Source organism: Myotis lucifugus, unplaced genomic scaffold, assembly GCF_000147115.1.
Source record: "Myotis lucifugus unplaced genomic scaffold, Myoluc2.0 scaffold_133, whole genome shotgun sequence".
NCBI classification, from domain to species: Eukaryota; Metazoa; Chordata; class Mammalia; order Chiroptera; family Vespertilionidae; genus Myotis; species Myotis lucifugus.
In genome coordinates, this window is record NW_005871181.1 from 1008127 (window position 1) to 1028456 (window position 20330).

The 20330-nt window shown below is 48.1% G+C and overlaps 1 protein-coding gene across 2 annotated transcripts in view; it reads right to left on the bottom strand.

Annotated features, from left to right (window-relative positions):
• Positions 1-20330, bottom strand: part of TGFB2 (transforming growth factor beta 2) — a 60704-nt gene that overhangs the window by 14762 nt on the left and 25612 nt on the right. For both annotated transcript variants that reach the window (XM_006094312.3, XM_006094311.3), the window contains one exon: positions 5891-6054. In XM_006094312.3, the coding sequence (XP_006094374.1) occupies positions 5891-6054 (164 nt within the window). The remainder of the gene's footprint in view (positions 1-5890; positions 6055-20330) is intronic.

Consider the following 20330-nt stretch of genomic DNA (forward strand, 5'->3'; position numbering starts at 1 on the left):
AGCTCCTATTAGATTGGCAATGAGACACAGCTGTCTATCACTGAGCTACCACCCACTCTGATGCTCGAATGTTACCTTCACTCCATTATTGATATATACACATTATCTATGTTATGTGCAAAATACCCACACATCTCCTTTGGCAAGGCTCTGAGCTCTTCACGGAATTACAAAACTCCCTACACAAAAGGATCTATTCAGCTCTCTGTCCCTGGAAAGCAGCCAATCAGGGAGTGGATAGAGGCAAAAGTGGCTGGTGTTACCCAATCGTTTGGGGGCAATAAATAAATAAAAGAAATAGCAGTCTAGATGCAAAGTTATAGCTAGAGGAAATCTTGTTCTTAAAGAATGATGTTGTAAATCAACTCAGGATTTGGCTTAGACGTGAAGGGAAGACACCTCATCCACTCCTATGAGACATTGCAAAAGTGATAAGAAAAAGCTGGAAACTCCATTTGCATATTCAGACATCAACAGACCTACAGGAGAGCCAAGAGGCCACCAGAACCCAAATTCTGATAGGAAGGGAAATTGAACAATAGAGCTATCGAGAAAAGCGGCAGCTTAACTAGTGTGAGCCCATCTTGTCTTTAAATGCATTTCATGTTTTTACCTCATTTAATGTAACTATTTGCAGTGACTTGCATGGATTAACAGATGTTGAACTAAACATTCACTCTACTGCCTATGAGCACCATCTCTCACATCTGCCTGACTTTGAGTGAGCAACCTCAGTAGCATGAAATACTAGCGTTAGAAAGCCCCTTAGAAGCCATCTACTCCACAACAATACAGTTCATTCTCCAACATCTCTGTCTTCGAAGACTTCTCAGGACGGTCAACTCACTACTTTTTAAAAATATATTTACTGATTTCAGAGAGGAAGGGAGAGGGAGAGAGAGAAACATCAGTGATGAGAGGGAATCATTGATCAGCTGCCTCCTGCACTCCCCCTACTGGGGATGGAGCCTGCAACCCGAGAATGTGTCCTTGACTAGAACTGAACCTGGGACCCTCCAGTCTGCAGGCCAACGTTCTATCCACTGAGCCAAACCAGCTAGGGCCAATTCACTACTTTTTAAGTATTGGCTTCAAGGGTAATCCTGGGGGGGGGGGTGCGGTTAAATGTTAATTTCTTAACTTGATCTTAGCCAAAAGGCCGAGAAGCGATAAATGTTAATTTCTTTCAATGGGTTATCGAGCACTGGAAAGATAGAGGGAAACAATAGCATTGTTCTGGTTTGCTGACAGTAGCAGCTTCGAGAATAGTACTCATTGACTTAATTTGGGAGAAATCTGATTTGAAATCTTGATAATATCAACATTTATTTTCATGCAAACAGAGCCCACGCCAGAAAATATGTCTTGGCTTATCCACAGGAGAAACAACCGATTCTCCCTCATTCTTCAACGCACTTCCACCTTCACCCTCCAGAGAGCTTCCACTGATGGAGCAGGAGCCCTGTACCCTTATGACAACCTCACTCCACCCCCGCCCCCGCCCCCATGTACTAAAACATTTAATATAATCAGTTAATTCACTTAGTCATTACTCAATCACTGAATAATTACTGCATTAGAAACATCTGGAAGGCTCCTTAAAGCACTGATTATATGCACCTGGGTCCTCACATACCAACTTGAATTTATTTTATAGCCCACTTCCTCCAGTTGAGTTCAACAAATATGAAGCCCCAACTGTGAGCAAGGCATTGCTGACCCTGACATCCCAGGACCAGGAGCTGGTCCCTCCTCTTAAAGGAGTTGGTGCTGTAGGAAGGGCATCCGGGCATCTCAACAGAAATGTGAAACGGTGGATTCACAGGGCACCAGGAGGCCCTCTGAAGCCAGGTAGCTCCCCCAGCCTAGGGGGCCCCCCCGAGAAGGTGAACAGATAACTATGAGCATCCGAGAAACTGGGAGGGATACTGGGCACTAAGAGAACAAGGCCCAGATAAAGAGACGCGCTGGGCGAGCAGAGAGAGAGCCCGTGGCTGCATCCTGATTCCTCTCTGGGCTCTGTGTGCTGGGACTTAGGGAGACTTTGCCTCATGGATGTGTTAGACCCCCGGGGCTGCCACAGCCTGAGTGGCTTAAAACACCAGAAGTTTGAACAACAGAAGTTTACTCTCAAAGCTCTGGAGGCCAGAAGCAAGAAACCAGGTGTTGGCTGGGCCCTGCTCCCTCTAACTCGGGACGGGGGAGGCTTCCGAATATTCTAGCATCTGGTGGCTGGCGGGCATTCTTGGGTATTCAAGCCGTACAACCTCAGCCTCTGCTTCTGTTCTCACATGGCGTTCTCCCTGGGTGCCTCTGTCTGCATGTGGCCATCCTCTTATAGAGACGCTGGTCATATAGGATCACCATTCTCCTGCCCCCCCCCCCAGTATGACCTCATTTGAACTTAACTAATTACATTTTCAACAACCCTATTTCCAAATGAGGTCATGTTTGAGGTCCCGAGGATTAAGACTTCAACATCTATTTCTCCAGGGGACACGATTGATCTGTAACGGTTGGTGTGCACTCATCACACTGGGTTGAGTAGGTTCGAAATGCTCAGTCTGATTGTGAAGTTCTTCAAAGCAAAGATGTTCCGACCCCTTCTTATTCTCCCAGCATTTCCACAGTCCCTGCCTGCATATTCATAGGGACCAAGAGACTTCATCAGAACGACACCCACAATCAAGGATCAAGAAGCCCATCTTTTAGAATGAGAGGTAGAAACTACTCCTTGGGCCCTAGCTGGTTTGCTCAGTGGATAGAGCATCGGCCTGCGGACTGGAGGGTCCCTGGTTCGATTCTGGTCCAGGGCACACACCTGGGCTCGATCCCCAGTAGAGGGTGTGGAGGAGGCAGCTAATCCATGATTCTCTCTCATCATTGGTGTTTCTATCTCTCTCTCCCTCTCCCTTCCTTTCTGAAATCAATAAAATATATATATTTTAAAAAGTAAGAAACTACTCCTTGGAATTTTACCCGCACACATACCCCAACAAGATTTCATATATATATATATAACCAAAAGCATCATCAGAGAGTGTAAGCAATTTTATACTGTACTTCACCCTTTCTAGTGAATCTACTTCATTGTGGGATGAAAATTAGGGAGAAAAACCAAGAAAGAGAATTTCCAAGCACTTAACATCGCTCCCAGCACACAAGGAGCTGTTAGCAATGATCAACACTGTTGCTTGGCCACATTACACCAGAGAACACTGAATATTAGTTGCAATCGCATGATTATTAACATTTCTTGGGAGTGCGGCAGAACAGCTACTGTTCACACGGTTTTTGGGGTCCTGTCTGCTCACAAGGTAAGCCGACCCGGGTAACATCAAATTTAAAGCAAATGATAACAATCCGATTTCCCTAGGAGACCAGCCTGCCATCCAATCAGGTTGGAAAAACAAAACAAGCTATTAATAGCCTTATGCAAACAAAGTGTTTATTATACTTCATGGCTTTTTTTTTTTTTGAGGGGGTTACTGTACTGTGTGTGTCTCCGATGTGGCACCGGGTTAGGATCGGTACTAAGGGGATTGCACGCTGTAAAATTCAGCACAACCGCACCGTCTTTTTTTTTTTTTCTTTCCAGTAGCACTTTTTGCAAAGTCTAATTGAACAGTTTTTTTGGCTGACTTTTTCTTTCATATGCCCTCGGGCAATATGAGACATGAAAGCTGAGCTCTGTGTGTGTATGTGTGTGTGTGTGTGTGAGCGAGAGAGAGAGAGAGAGAGAGAGAGAGAGAGAGAGAGAGAGAGAGAAAGTGTGTGTGTGTGTGTGTGTGTGTGTAGCATACACACACAGGTATTTGGGGTTAGGAAAAGGGGCTTTCATTAACCTCATTATGCTATACTCCCCAAAATGTTAGGATCCCCAACCTTCATTTTGCAGCAATGGGATCCCTTAAACAGCAGGCCAACACCGCCAACCATGAATTTTCACACTAAAGCCTCAGGGGTATGCGTAGTTTAAAATCTTTTGCAGAGATGATATCTATATATATGTGTGTGTGTAAAATTTCTCCCACTAAAACCTGGTTACTTATTTTACTCCATAATCATCAATTCACCCTTTCATCCTCAAATCTGAAACATCATCTAACATTTGCTATCCAGCTTGAAGCCAAAAATAAACAAGTATAAACAGCTTAGGACTTAGCCACTGTCCTGTAGACCCTTGCAACCGGTCTCTGCAAATGATATTTCATCACATTTGACGAAGTGGTGATTGTCTAAATGCAAACTGAAGAGGGTATTGAGGCCCTGGCTGGGTAGCTAGTTGGTTAGAGCATCATCCTGATACACAAAAGTTTTGGGTTTAATCCCCGGCCAGGACACATATAAGAATCAACCAATGAACGCATAAATGGGTGGAACGACAAATTGATGTTTCTCTCTCTCTCTCTCTCTCTCTCTCTCTGAAAAACAAAAATCAATAAAGTTTTTTTAAAATTCAAGTATTAGAGAAAAAGGCTGGAGAGGGCAGGAGGATAGCTTTTATCTCTCCTTTGTCAAAGTTCTCACAGTGTTTTGTAGAGGGCTGTGGAGAGCGGCTATAGCATTTGCACAGGTTCAAGCCTCAGACTAAAGAGAGGGCACAGTCCTCCCGTGGCAAAGCCACGTGCAGGTCCCAGCTTGGAGGGCAGAGCCCTCCCAGCACCATTATAGCCAAAGGCTATCTTGTAAGCTTGACCTTATGGTCCGAACCTGTGGTCCCAGGTGGCTGAGTGAGGTAGGCTGTGGGAGGTGCAGCAAGTGCTGCCAAAACAAAGCTTGATAGAGTTCTCAGGTGCATGTAAGTAAATAGATTTGAAACTCGCGAGAACATTGTAAACATCTTGACCACGCCCTTGCTTTGCCTCGTGGGATCTGACTATAAAATAAAGACTCGGCTTGCAGGCTGTGGCACGGTCTCTCCATCCAAAAGGGTGTCCCATCTGGCTCCAGCTATATTCTCTTGTCTGTTTTCTTTAATCCTTCACCGCCCCTGCTCAGGTTCACCCCTGGCCGAGCTGGACATGGTTCAGAGGGCGGTGTTCTCTTGTCCAGGCAAAGGTGACTTCAGCCGAAGCTGATGTCTGTGTCGCTACAAAAATGAGCAGCTGCTGCTCCTAAGGCCCGGGTCAGGAAATCTAAGATGCCTTTGAGATCCACTGAGGTTTTTTTTAATCTCAGTACATTCATCTATGGATCCCCAGTAGGGGGTATGCAGGAGGCAGCCAATCAATGGTTCTCTCTCGTCACTGATGTTTCTCTCTCTCCCTCTTTCCTCCTCTCTGAAGTAAAAATATATATATTTTAAAAGAATAAGAGCTCTAGCCGGTTTGGCTCAGTGGCTAGAGCGTCAGCCTGCAGACTGAAGGGGTCACAGGTTTGATTCCAGTCAAGGGCACATGCCCAGGTTGCAGGCTCGAATCCCCAGTGACGGGGGGGGGGGGGGGGGGAGCGTGCAGAAGGCAGCTGATCAGTAATTCTCTCTCTCTCTTCCTCTCTGAAATCAATAAAATATATTTAAAAAAGAAAGAAAGGGAAGAAAGAAAGATGAGGAGAAAGGGATGACAGCTATAGGTTGAGAAGAGGAAGCTCAGTGACTTCTCTCACTTAGAGTGGGATTGGACCTAGGTTATCTGACTTTCCAGATTAGGGGGTGAGCTTCTGGACTAAATGGGTGGGGGCTCCAGCCATTCATGCGACCGCAGAAGTGTGCTCAGGGCATCCCCACGCCATTCTAAAGGTTCTTCCTTCCGGAGTAATGGAGGAATAACAAATGAGGGTCTATATCATGCGTGCAGATGTATAGGATGGTTTATATCAGCTCAGAAAAATCTAAGAATACAAAGGCTTCAAGCTGGTAGTCCATGCCAACAACCCAGACAAAGGTTACCTGGTACAGCTCGATCCGCTGTTCGGGCACCCTGGCTTTGGGGTTCTGTAGACGAAAGACTCTGAATTCCGCCTTCACCAGATTGGAAGCGTTCTTTTCCATCGCCGAGACGTCAAAGCGGACGATTCTGAAGTAGGGTCTGTAGAAAGTGGGCGGGATGGCATCTGTGAAAAGTTAGGGCGATCATTGAAAATGATAAAAATCCATTGTTCTCGCTCTCTCTCTCTCTCAAAAAGAAAAAGTGCAGCCATGAGACAGTCTCGAGAAACCATAAGGAAAATATCTACAGAACGATTTCGTTTTCAATCGCCAATTTCGTACCATTAACAATTTAACTAGGGGGGGAAAAATAAAATAAACATGTGCGTTTGGTTACAGGAGTAGCAGATTAATGGAGATTAACAAACCACTTCCAACTCCATTTGCGGGCGTGCAGTTAACCCTCTCGTTTGAAAGTTGGCAGAGCAGTGGAAAATGCTAGATGGTCATGCATTGGAGCATGTTCGTGACAGTTGATGCTGGAGAGAGCTGTCAGACTCGCATACACTTTAATCACATACGCCAAGAAAATAGCTCCTAATGGCAAGCAGTTTTGCCCATGTATTTTTTTTCCTTGAAATTTTGGCATCCAAATGTTCTGCTCTCTCCAGGTTCATGTATTGCATCTTTTCTTGGCTTCGAAAGCTTGTTTTTTTTCACACACGTGTGACCAAATACACCCTCTAGTTAAGTTAGGATGAGGAAATCAAAATTAAAAACAAAACTATACCCATATACCAGCGATACAGCATCCAGTCTTAAAATTCCTTATTCAAGATAATGCCCTTGGTGGGAGGGAATCTTGGCTAATGGAGAGAAAGAATCGGCCCAAATTCCTTCAGTGCTGAGCCACGTAAAACAGCACACCACACTTTCAAGCTCAGGGTGGCGAGGGTGTTGTTATTATTTTATAATCACCTGCCATCACTTTTGAAGATGCAATGGAGGCCATACCAAATAGCAAAGCAGGTCCAAATTCCAGCCCCATCCATCCTCTACAATACCCACCGATTGAGCCCCTACCCTGGGCAGGCCACTTGCTTCACATCTTTCCACCATCCTAGTCTAAAATCTCTTGCAAACTTTCTTTCCTTATTCCAGAATGTTCTATCCACTCTGGTGCCTTCATTACTCTCTTCTACCCTCTCCTGAACGGCTTAGCTTCGTCTCAACAGAATCTTTCACTGTTGCTGATGGCTCTTGACAGATGTTTTGATGACTCCTGCATTATGTTTGTTTGGTTGGTTTCCCCCCGTGCAATTTTAAGGACCTTGAGGGCAAAGACCTTGTTTGCCAAGTCTTTCTTCTTCTCTGCATACCCAGGACGGGGCTCTGCACACGCACAGTTTACCGAATATCCACTGTTTGCATAGCCGGTCATCAATGAGGAGCCTTGAAAGACTCAGGCATCTGGCTATTGGCAAGGCCAAGTTCTTATTAAATAAATGAGCCATCTTGCCGATCTTAAAATAGACATAAATACCTTTCGTGATTTCTGGAGAAATCCGTGCCCTGACAATTACACTGAAAAAAAAAACAAAAAGGCTCGGAACACACCAAGAATTCCTCATCTGAGGAGCTCTGCAGTTTCTCAGCCTCAAAACCCCAGAGCCTGGCCCGTCCCTGTGCCCGGGCCCTGGATTCTCAGACAGCAGCTCACGGGGAAGTGAGGTCCAAGCCATGCCCTGCCGGAGGCCTGCTTCAGAGACGACTGTGCGAACTGAGGGAGCCGAAAGTCTCAGAGACAAACAAACAAACAAACAAACAAATGTTTTTAAAAATCTAAAGCAGTGGTTCTCAACCTTCTGGCCCTTTAAATACAGTTCCTCATGTTGTGACCCAACCATAAAATTATTTTCGTTGCTACTTCATAATTGTAATGTTGCTACTGTTATGAATCGTCATGTAAATATCTGATATGCAGGATGGTCTTAGGCAGGGGTCCTCAAACTACAGCCCGCGGGCCACATGCAAATACAAATATTGTATTTGTTCCCATTTTGTTTTTTAACTTCAAAATAAGATATGTGCAGTGTGCATAGGAATTTGTTCATAGTTTTTTTTTTAAACTATAGTCCAGCCCTCCAACGGTCTGAGGGACAGTGAACTGGCCCCCTGTTTAAAAAGTTTGAGGAGCCCTGTGAAAGGGTCGTTCGACCGCCAAAGGGGTCGCGACCCACAGGTTGAGAACCGCTGTTCTAAAGCATCCAGGTCTTGGAGAAAAGAAAGCATTTCTTTCGACATGAAATAGTTGGCGGGCAGTTTCCAAGGAGGGCAACCATTCACAGAAGCAGGAACATTTTTGGAGCCCCCAGCAGAACAATTTGAAAAGGTAGCTGCTGCCCTAGCCAGTCTGGCTCAGTGGATAGAGCATCAGCCTGCAGACTGAAGGGTCCCGGGTTCAATTCCGGTCAACGGCACATGCCTGGGCTGCGGGCTCGATCCCCAGTGGGGGGCGTGCAGGAGGCAGCCGATCAATGATTCCCTCTCATCATTCATATTTCTATCTCTCTCTCCTCTGAACAGGCCCAGCCCAGGTGATTGAACGGGTTGGTATTCACCGATCGGCTCAGCACCTGGGACAAGAAGCCTGGGTGGGGGTAGGGCCATTTGCTTGAGCTCTGCACCCTCTCTGCTTTGCCCAGGCCCTTCCTCAGGCCTAGTGGCTGCCTGCATCTTCCCGTGGCCTCCCCATCAGACGCCGCACACATGCTTCGAAAGCGCATCCTGGAAGAGCAAAGCCCATTCAGTGTGTTTCCTGTCGTTAGAAAGCATAAACATCTAGTTCATTTCCCCGCAGGCCCGATCCACCAACCCCCACGAACACCCATCGTTCACACCCACCCGCCCCCTCATCCTTCCATCAAGTGTGCAAATAAGAGCTCTTGAGATTTATTTTTATTCTCTTTTGTGTTTATTAAACTTTGAGCCATTACCGCTCTCCCCCCACCCCCTTTTCTGGGCCTTGGCCCTACACACGCTTCTTTTTATGGCTGCCGCGGACCACGAGGTCAATTTTGTTTCTTCTTCTTCTAAGCAAACCGTCTAAGGATCGTGTCCTAGGCTTTCAAGCTTTGAAGGGGCGCTTGCAAATATTTACAGGAGCAGCTTGATCATGAAGTGGGGGCTCCAAAAAGGGGGTGGTTCTGCTCCCCCACCCCCTCCCCCCACCGCTCCACATTGGCCAGCGCCCTCCGCCCCTCAGGCCCATGGTCGGCAAACTGCGGCTCGAGAGCCACATGCGGCTCTTTGGCCCCTTGAGTGTGGCTCTTCCTAAGCCTTAGGAGTACCCTAATTAAGTTAATAACAATGTACCTACCTATATAGTTTAAGTTTAAAATATTTGGCTCTCAAAAGAAATTTCAGTCGTTGTACTGTTGATATTTGGCTCTGTTGACTAATGAGGTTGCCGACCACTGCCTCAGGCTATTTTAACCATTTCAGCTGATTCTAGTTCAAGGGCCTGAAAATACAAATCGATGTTCTCGGCTCTTGCTTTAGAAGTAGAAGCAGTTCAATGCACGAGGTGAGAAGAAAGCTGAGCAGCTCCCACCAGCGACTCTGTGTTGGTCTTGTGACCACAATGAGGCGACCAGGCCAGCAGGACACAGAAAAGCAGAAATTGCAGCAATGCAAGAACTCTGAGGCTCTTAGAAAAGTGAAGTGCCCCCATGATTCTCACTAATTGCCCAGCTTATTTATTGTATTTTTAAATATATATTTTTACTGATTTCAGAGAGGAAGGGAAAGGGAGAGAGAGATAGAAACATCACTGATGAGAGATTCATTGATCAGCTGCCTCCCACACGTCCCCCACTGGGGAGCGAGCCCGAAACCCGGGCAGGTGCCTTTGACCAGAATCAAACCCGGGACCTTTCAGTCCACAGGTGGATGCTCTAGCCACTAAGCCAGTGGTTCTCAACCTTCTGGCCCTTTAAATATAGTTCCCCATGTTGTGACCCAACCATAAAATGATTTTCGTTGCTACTTCATCACTGTAATGTTGCTACTGTGATGAATCATCATGTAAATCTCTGATATGCAGGATGGTCTTAGGTGACCCCTGTGAAAGGGTCATTCGACTGCCAAAGGGGTCGCGACCCACAGGTTGAGAACCGCTGCACTAAGCTAACCTGGCTAGGGCCCTGTGACTGTTCTTATGGCTGGTAATTTGCAGTTCTAACCCCTTTCACCTTTTCCAATGTGAAGAGCTTTTAAAATACCCATTCCTGGGACCCAGGTCCCGAGAATCTGTTTCATTGAACCCAGTGGACTTTTCTAAGCTCTTCCATGATTCTCAGGCACAGGCCGGCTGGAGAAGCCCTCAGGGAAGAACTGAGAACACGCAGCTTGAAGAAGAGGGGGGTTTAGAAACACCACATCCCTTCGGAGATTCCAAATCCTTCCGGTGGGAAGTTCTTACTTTCAGTAGAGCCAGGGAGTCACACTTTGGCTCAATATTAAAGAATTTTTCTCATAGAAAAGTTTAAAAGGAATGGGAGTACCTCCCTGGAAAAATTCAGGCCTTTGTGAGCTATACCTTGTCCCCAAAGACGCAGTGGGGTGTCCTGAATCTGGGGGTGGCCAAGCTAGATGGCCATCAGCACACTCACAGCTCTGCCATTACATCATTCTCCTCAAGGGTGAGCCTCCAAAAGCGGGTTTTCTCCCCTAAATTCTACATTAGACGATCGTCACTCACCGCCTGCGTGGGACTCACCTGGGGAGCTTGCTGATAATGCTTATCACCTGGCTCCATCCCAGGCCTTGAGGGCGAATCGCGTGTGACTCTGCTTTGCACTGAAGTTTGATAACGTCTGCCCTAGACTGTGGTCTAACCACAATGAACTTGGCCAGGCTTCCCTTCCCGTGGTTACTCAGTGTCATGAACTAGTGAGGGATGAATAGCATGCCTCCATCCCACCATCCACACCCTAGAGAGAATGGCCTGGTCTCCCTCAGAATTCTACCTCAGGCCCCCTCCCAGGTTATCCTAGTTCACATGCTGCTGAGCAAGAGCTTTTAATCCCCATTTCACAGGTAAAGGAACGAAGAGCAAGGAGAATAAAATAACTCTTGGCCACAAAGTGAAGCTGGTCTTTCTATCAACCCTGTGGCTTCTGCCTTCTGCACAGAGGAGCCGCATGAATGCCACCCTGGCAGAAATACCAACCCCGTGTCGGAGCCTTGTCACAAAGTTGGATACAAAAAAAAGTGGCTCCTTGTCCAGGCGCTGTGGCTCAGTGGTTGTGCACTGACCTATAAACCAAGAGGTCAAGGTTTGATTCCCAGTCAGGGCACCTGCCCAGGTTGCTCCATCCCCAGTAGGGGGCGTGCAGGAGGCAGCCAATCAATGATTCTCTCTCATCATTGATGTTTCCATCCTTCTCTCCCTTCCTCTCTGAAACCAATAAAATATATATATATTTTTTTTTTAAAACTGGCTCCTTCTCAACTAGAGATCATCTTGGCCTTGCAGGAAAGCTCCAGAAACTTGAATGCAAGGCCCAGTATTTGGATGCCCAGCCTGCACGGGCTCTTACCTCCCAGCTCCTGGAGACACAGAACAAAGTCCTTGTTTTCCTTCCCAGAAATGACTGGGCTCCCATAGCTTTACAGTAATCGGCGTGGACTTTGACGAGCCTAATGTGCGCCGTGGCCCCTTGTCCCTGACATGCCCAGCTTTTTGAGGGAAGCAGTTTGGGGTCCATTAGATGTCCCGAGAGGGTGGCAAGACCAGCAACCCACTGAGCAGTTGGAGGCCAATAAACCAGCCTGTGTGTGTGTGTGTGTGTGTGTGTGTGTGTGTGTGTGTGTGTGCAGACACAGCCAAGCAAGAAACCAAGACAATTGTGTTTTGGGGTTTCCTGAAATTTGTCTTGGCACGCCAGCGATGGATTTCATTTCACGACCACATCCCAAACACTGCTGACATTCAAGTCACAGCAATTTCACACAAAACGACCGAGAAATAAACAGCGCATCCGCGGTGGCTTCTGCCGCTCCCTCCGCCGTCGCTCCTATTAAATGTAACCCAGCCCCCGAGCATCTGTGATTGAAAGCGGGAGTCGCCACGTGGGGCCGGGGTCAGACTTGACGTGCCGTTGGCAACTGGGAGTCTAACTGTGTCAGCATCAGCTACGGGACTTGGCCTTCATCTCCCTGCTATTAGAGATGGGACGGGCTGTCGGCGTGAGCCTGGGACCCCTTCTGACACAGGGCCACCAAATGCAATCGCAGGGGAGGCGACCTGGGTGGGGGGGGGTGGCTTGCTTGAACTCAGGGTTTCTAGTTTCTACTGCAAAGTTTCCAGCTTCCTCATAACACCCACCTGCAAGGAGACACCTATTTCGTTTCGAGGCCTCTCCATGTCTCATCATGCTCAGGAGACAGGCCTTTGGGTGGGGGGTGCTGGGTTCTTGCAATAAGAGCCTTGGTTGTGGAAAGGGGTGGGCTCACTACGGCTGCAGGGAGGCCCCTGGCTCACGTAGGGCGTGTCAGGGACCAGGGGCAGGTGCACGGTGAATGGGACATACCCCTTGCAATGGCCTCACTGTCCTGCCACTGTCTCATTCGCTAAAGCACATAAGCTCTCTTGGTTTGGGTTCCTTTCTTTTTCTCTCTCTCCTCCTATGACCCTCTCTTTTCCCCTTGTTCCACATTCTTTATCTTATCCTTTTTTCTTACGTCTCTTCTATCTGTCCTTCTTTTTCTCTCTACACTATCCACGGGGCAGAATAGTCATGGGTCTGATCCACTTCTGGTGTTTAAAGAGGCCGGTGACCCCCACGACATGGTGGAGCCCCACAACTCTCCCAGAATTCAGCCACGGCTCCCTGCACGGCCAACAGGAGGAAGGCACCGTGTGTCGACTGCACGGATGAATTCAACTTGGAAACTGAGAAGCGCATCTTTAAGCTCTTAGCAAATTAGAATCCCTTTTTCTTTTTTTTTTTTCTTTTTTTTAAAATATATTTTTATTGATTTTTTTACAGAGAGGAAGGGAGAGAGATAGAGAGTTAGAAACATTGATAAGAGAGAAACATCAATCAGCTGCCTCCTGCACATCTCCTACTGGGGATGTGCCCGAAACCCAGGTACATGCCCTTGACCGGAATCGAACCTGGGACCCTTCAGTCCACAGGCCGACGCTCTATCCACTGAGCCAAACCGGTTTTGGCCCCTTTTTCTTCTTAATCTTTCTAGAGATTGAAAAACCAAGGAGTCCAATCTTTCCAGAAAAAATGCAAAACACTGGCGAGGGAAGAATTAAAATGCACCATCTCGAACATTCTTGCTCATCCCCGCAAAGAGGCACAAGCTCCAACAGTCTCCGTCCTTCCCGCAGCCCTGCAGTGACTGCTGTGGGCTTCTGACATGCTCACTGGGTGCAGCGACTCCTTACCAGCCTGCAGGTCTTTCTCTAATCTTCCTAAAATCACAGCAGCGATGAATATAATGGCCAGGGCGTGTCTCCCTTGCACTGGACGCTTCTCTGTTTCCAGGGAGCTGCTTTGTGAAGCTACCGCCTAATGGCTTGGAGGCACGATGCTGATCCTTGCTGTGCCCGAAAGCGAAGCTAATGCACAGCAGGGCACACCCTGCGAGGATTGCAAGCTATTTACTAATTTCATCACGTGGCCACGGGCTGTGACTAGGAACACCTTACAGTCAGGACCTGGGAGTGAGTAAATATGAAGAGGAAGAGAGGGCCTGGATGATGCAGTTTGAGAGGGGGAAAAAGCAAACACAGCCAATATTCAGCCTCTCTGAGACTCCTGGTGGCATTTAGAAATGAGAGCCCACAAAGGAACCGCCTGGCAGGTGCTCGGTCCTCTCTCACTGTTGTTGGTATCTAGTTCCTCTTATTACGGTTTTGTCTACAAGACAAGACAGGACAGCCTTGCCCAGACTCCCAGGCTCAGAGCCCAGGTGGATGGCCTACTACGGTCTCTTCCCTATCTTGGCCTCAGATATGCTTACCTACTCGTGTACCCAGTAGGTCTAGTTCTGCCACACAAGCTGATCCATTCCCTTTCCACTTGGCCCTACTTAGAAATTCTTAAGCCAGCCCTGCTGGTGTGGCTCAGTGGTTGAGCATCAACCTATGAACCAGGAGGCCACGGTTCCATTCCTGGTCAGGGCACATGCTCGAGCTTTGGGCTCCATCCCCAGTAGGGGGCGGGCAGGAGGCAGCTGATCAATGATTCTCTCTCATCATTGATGTTTCTCTCTCTCTCCCTCTCCCTTCTTCTCTGAAATCAATCAAAACATATTTTAAAAATAAAACAAGCAAAACATTCACCCAGTGGCACATTTTCTTCAAAATGGATGAACAGGACAGCTGTGTCCTACTGAGAATCATCAAGGAAGATGGCCAACGGGAGGTTCTAGAACCCACCTCACCCTGAAACGCCCATCCCCCACTCATCGGCCCTCTGAGGGTTAGTTTCCAAACAGGGTTCCTGGGGAAGCTGATGGGAAGGTCTGAATTGTTCTTGATGCCGAATGCTGGCCCTGAACGTGAACTAGGGAGGTGGCGGGAAGGAAGAATTGCCCTGAAGGAGTTGTGAGTGATCCGTCCTTATTAGCATCTCGGTAGACGGCCGTGCAGTGCCTTCCAAACACTGTTATAGAGTCTCAAAGGATGGTGTTTCATAGGGTTGGAGGATATATTTGTAAAGGGTGGGTACACTCCCCCCATCCTGTTTGTATTGGCAGCCTAGCTCTGGGCAATTAAGATACGGGGACGTACAGGAATTATAGGAATCCAGATGAATGCGGGCCGCCGCGTCCCAGAATGGGGGCTCCGTGCGTTAGGCAGGTTTTAAGAAATCGCGTTCACTTGGGTGCTAAGCAGCCTTCTGCTCAAGGTCAGGCCACCGTTAGTGAGAGGAAATGAAAACAGTCTTTAAAGTAAGACTCTGCATAGCACAACGTCTGAGTGGGTGTTATTTTTATTTAATTATCTGAGAGCAAGCCCAAGAATTTCGCTTCGATCGTGCGATTTGGGTGGACAGCGGCTGTAGAATGTACCGATTTTAATCTGCTCTCAGGGACAAGCGGGAGAGGAAAGTGACTAAAGAAGAACAACCACGGTGTCTGAAGAGTTAATGCAACCAGTTCTAGTTTATTTGACACCCCAGCAAAGAGGGAAGGCGCTGTCATTTTAAGAAGCGTGAATTCTTTTTTTTAAATGTATATTTAAATCTATATTATTTTTATTTCAGAGAGGAAGGGAAAGAGAGAGAGAATCATGGATCGGCTGCCTCCCGCACGCCCCACACTGGGGATCAAGCCCCAACCCAGACATGTGCCCTGACCGCACTCAAACCCGAGACCCTTCAGTTCACAATCCCGATGCTCTATCCACTGAGCCAAACCAGCTAGGGCGAGAAGCGTGAATTCTTAAGAAATGAGTTTCTTCTCTTTTGAAGCTTAAGCTCTGGCTCCCCTCCCCTCTATTTTCCTTGGAGGCCTTCAGAAGTCTGCTGCGGACGTGTCAACACTCAGGTGGCTTCTGAGCTTGCCCTGCACTGCTTCTCTCAGTACAGCAGTGTAGACGGGACGAGGCACATGTCCATTTAGTTTCAAGTCAATGGCTCTCCTCCACTTCTCAAAAAGCACTAAGTAAGTCCTCATTAAAGAAGAGCTCTTCTTATAAAGCCAGGTGCCTCTGAAATGTGTTAGGGCAGTGGTCGGCAAACTCATTAGTCAACAGAGCCAAAATATCAATAGTATAACGATTGAAATTTCTTTTGAGAGCCAGATTTTTTTAAACTTAAACTATAAAGGTAGGGTACATTGTTATTAACTTAATTAGGGGTACTTCCTAAGGCTTAGGAATGAGCTACACTCAAGGGGCCAAAAGAACCCCCATGTGGCTCGAGAGTCACATTATGCCCTCCCACGGTTGTTAGAGGAAAACCAGGTGGATCCCAGGCCCCCACAGAAATATATGTACACACACACACACACAGCCAGTGTGAACTAAGGAACGAACTCAAGTCAAGAGATGGACAAGTGCCCAACCAGCATGGCTCAGTGGTTGAATGTCGACCTATGAACCAGGAGGCCATGGTTCAATTCCTGGTCAGGGCACATGCCTGGGTTGTGGGCTCGATCCCCAGTGTGGGGCATGTAGGAGGCAGCTGATCCATGATTCTCTCTCATCATTGATGTTTCTCTCTCTCCCCCTTTCTCTCTGAAGTCAATAACGATATATTTTGTTAAACGTTCCTGTGTTCTTCTTAATGTAGATTCATACTTACAATAGAGGATACATTTAAAAACAGACACCTGCATTCCTGCCTCGCATGCTGGCCCCTTCTAAAGATCAGTACAAATCCCCGGGAGATTAAACATGGAGAAAACGGGGGTCAAGTCCTGTCTAAATGGGGGTCCATTTTGGCTGAAGGTCTTCCCAGGAAACCTCTGCTGACATCCTACCCCAGCTCTGCAGCTGTCCTGTGACTCCCACGGGCAGAACTGAGGCTCCCTCCGGAGGCTCCCTCCCACAGTTGGTTCCCTTCCCTTTTGCTTTGTTTTCTTCCCTGAACCTTTTCCTTATCATCTACATCAGGGGTCCTCAAACTTTTTAAACAGGGGGCCAGTTCACTGTCCCTCAGACCGTTGGAGGGCCAGACTATAGTTTTTAAAAAAAAACTATGAACAAATTCCTATGCACACTGCACATATTTTATTTTGAAGTAAAAAAACAAAACGGGAACAAATTCCCTTCCCTTTTGCTTTGTTTGCTTCCCTGAAGCTTTTCCTTATCATCTAGTGTTTCATTCAAAAGCCCAATTACTCCCAAGAAGACTCTGCACACAGCTTACTCCAAATAACAACCTCCTCACCCTGTACTCGGTTATTTTCAAGAATCAAGATGAGCCCTATCCGGTTTGGCTCAGTGGATAGGGCATCGGCCTGTGAACTGAAGGGTCCCGGGTTTGATTCTGGTCAAGGGCACATGCCCGGGTTGTGGATTTGATCCCCAGCGGGGGGAGTGCAGGAGGCAGCCAATCCATGATCCTCTCTCATCATTGATGTTTCTATCTCTCTCTTCCTCTCCCTTCCTCTCTGAAATCAATAAAAACATATTTTTTGAAAAAAAATCAAGATGAGCGATCCAAAGAGAAACAGCCCGTCACTCCTCCATATCCCACCGGGGCTTGGAAGGGATGAGAAAGGCGAGCCCGCAGGAGACCAGCGATGGCATTTGAAGATGCTCTCAGCACTGTGTTGGGAGCAGGAGCTGGTCATGTTAGTCCTCCTTCCTAATCCAGACTCCTCTCCCTCCACCCTGGCCACTCCCCTCCAGGCAAATGACTCCCCTGTCTTCTGCCTCAAGGTTTGAAATGACGGAAAATCATTCTTTGGCTTCTGTTCCTTTGCCCAAATGTCCAGCGGGACCCAGTGGCGCGGCAAAGCCAGCAAAGAAAGAAAAAGAATTTAAAAAAAGGGAATTTCCACAGAGAAGTCAGCCAGCTACCTGCTTTAATTTGGGAGTGAGCGGTGCTGTAAGCAGCCACTTTATCAGCCGGGCATCGGCATGAATCAGAGGCCCGGCCCGTCGGCATGTGTGCCTGGAAGCGCCGGGGGTTTTGTTTGGCTCCCGGCAACTTCATCTCACACCTTTGCTTTTCTAATTTTCCACCTGCAGCTAAAAATACTGCTTTTGGGGTGAGAGTCAACCAGAGCGTCTTCCCCAGCCGCTGAGTGAGGGCTGGGCCAGGGGCCTCCGGGCAGGGACCTCCTTCTGTTTTCATTCTCTGTCTCCTGGAAAGACAGTCCTGAGCCCTTCGGGGTGTGGCTTCTGAGGCCTTGGCTCAATTTTCACTCAACTCCCCGCCAAAATGTACAGCGACATTGAGGGTCCCCATGGCAGCCACATCGGGGGAGGGCAAAGAGAACTCAGGCCACGGTTCACCATCTCCTTCTGCTGAACTTAGGGGTCTTGTCTGCGTTTACTCATCAGATAAAGCGATAACAGTACCATACGGGACATGACGTGTGCTTCTCAAACAAGTGCTGATCTCTGCACTTTGACAATAATTCTGCCGGCTCCTGCCACAACTCCCCCCCCCCCCCACCCCCTGCTGTGTGTACATGCACACACACACACACACACACACACACACTCCTAATAACATTTTCTCATCTACTAGCTCTGTTGATGGGCATAGGGAGTTCGGCATTGGGTGGCTAGACCTCTGCCCCAAGCCCCTGGTTATTCAGGAACATGACAGCGAGCTGTGCTTGGTCCAGAGGTGGAGGGCTTGGGGTTTTGTTCTGTTTTTAATATACTTTCTTTTTGTTATGGATTTCAGAGAGGAAAGGAAAGGGAGAGAGAGATAGAAACATCCATGATGAGAGGGAATCATTGAGCGACTGCCTCCTGCACACCCCACACTGGGGATCGAGCCCACAACCCGGGCATGTGCCCTGACCGGGAATCGAACCGTGACCTCCTGGTTCACTGGTCAACACTCAACCACTGAGCCACGCCGGCCGGCCAGGCAGGTTTGATTTTTTTTTTTTTTTGTAACCTCGGCACTGTTGCCTAACAGACACGTACTGTGACTCACAATTGAAGGTCTGGGACTCAGTAGACCCAGATGACACCCCTGGCCTTGCCTCGTCTAAGCTGGCCTTGGGCAAAGATCTCTTCACCCCTCTTGGGCTCAGCTTCCTCCTCTGTAAAGTGGGAGTGACACCCATGTTGCAGGGGGTTGGGAGGCTCAGGACGCCAGAACCCACACAGGACGCCGAGAGCGACTTGGCTCCTGGTGGCCTGACTTGGCCACTCGGATCCCTTCTCCACCCCAGTTTCACTGAAGGGAAAATCAAGACCCACCTCGGAGCAGGACCTTGGGCAAGCCACTTACTCTTGGCATCTATAAAATGGGGAGCTGGGAGGATGAAGGAGGAAAGCAGGAATGGTTAGCTCTGTACCTGGCCCCCAGGGAGCACCCCAACATTTGGCCTCTATTATTATTTTCATCTTAGGTTCCCAGTTGCCAGCAAAAGGGCCACTTCCAGCGAATCTTTGCTCACCTTCCCAGCTACCTACTCACCCAGGGATTCCTCTGAACTCAAGCTCCCTGGCCAGCAGCCGGGCCGCTCTCCTCCCATTCTCCCCCTCCACCCCCCCCCCCCCCCACACACACACACACTCTCAGCCCTGCTCTCCATCTGCAGATGAAGCAAAAATCTGGTAAATATTACACTTACAAGGTAACAGGTCTGGAATGCTTGGCATCCCAGGCGGAGCTCGGTTGCTTCTTGGCACCGGGACACGTATACACAGCAGCCCAGGGCCAAACGACATTTGGCCGCTTCGTGCAATTCAAATAAAGATATTAAAAATCCTACAGCTCTCTAAACATCGGGACTGTTGGCTAATCAAAGGGGTTCGTTTTTTTGTGTGTTGGGGTTTTTTTTAAGTCATCTAAAGAGAACAGGCGTGCTGATGGCTCTTTTCAGTGTAGACCCCAAGGAGCACCCCGTGTATACACACCCCAATATGTAAATCGAGCCCACAACCCGGGCTATTTACATATCGGCTTCCAATATGTAAATGATGGATAGGTTTCAGGCCAGGTGGACTCTGCTTCCAGAGGGGACTGCCTTCCCCCACAAACAAAAGACCTAGGCAATTTCATGCTGGAGTCTGTGTCCTTAACCATTGGGCCACACTGCCCCACAGTGTGTCACGTGACTGGCGAGTGACGACCTTCCGATTAGTGGGAACGTGTCAGGATGATAGAGGCAGCTATGGTGGGTGTGTGCCCTGGGTCTACCACTTCACGGACATTGACCTTGGGTAAATTATTCATCTCTCTAGGCACCTCTCTTTTTTTTATGTGAAATGGAGAAATTAATAACACCTATGGATTATGGCCAGGATCAATGACTCCTATCTCTAAAACGCTGAGCATACCTGGAGTTTAAGCAGCACTGACTAGAAGTCATTAATATCGTCATTATCGTCATTGTTATTAAGTGTGACTGGGAGAAAGTAGGTACAGGGGCTTAGCCGAAGGGGACATGTTCTTAAGTTGGTAAAAGACGTTATGTGCAGGGGGGCTTAGCGGCCCACTGTTGGCCACTGACCAAAAGCAAGTCGAGAAAAACGATACCATTAAGTCATATCACAGCCGGTGACTTAAACATAGGCCTTCAAGGACTTATATGTCAGGACTGAACTCTCAGTCAGAAGAACAGGAAAAGGATACCACTTTTTAAAATATGTATCTAGATTGTATTTCAGAGAGAGGAGGGGAGAGGGGGAGAGAGAGAGAGAAACATCAATGATGAGAATCATGGATCAGCTGCCTCCTGCACGCCCCCTACTGGGCATCGAGCCGGCAACCCGGGCATGTGCCCTTGACCAGAG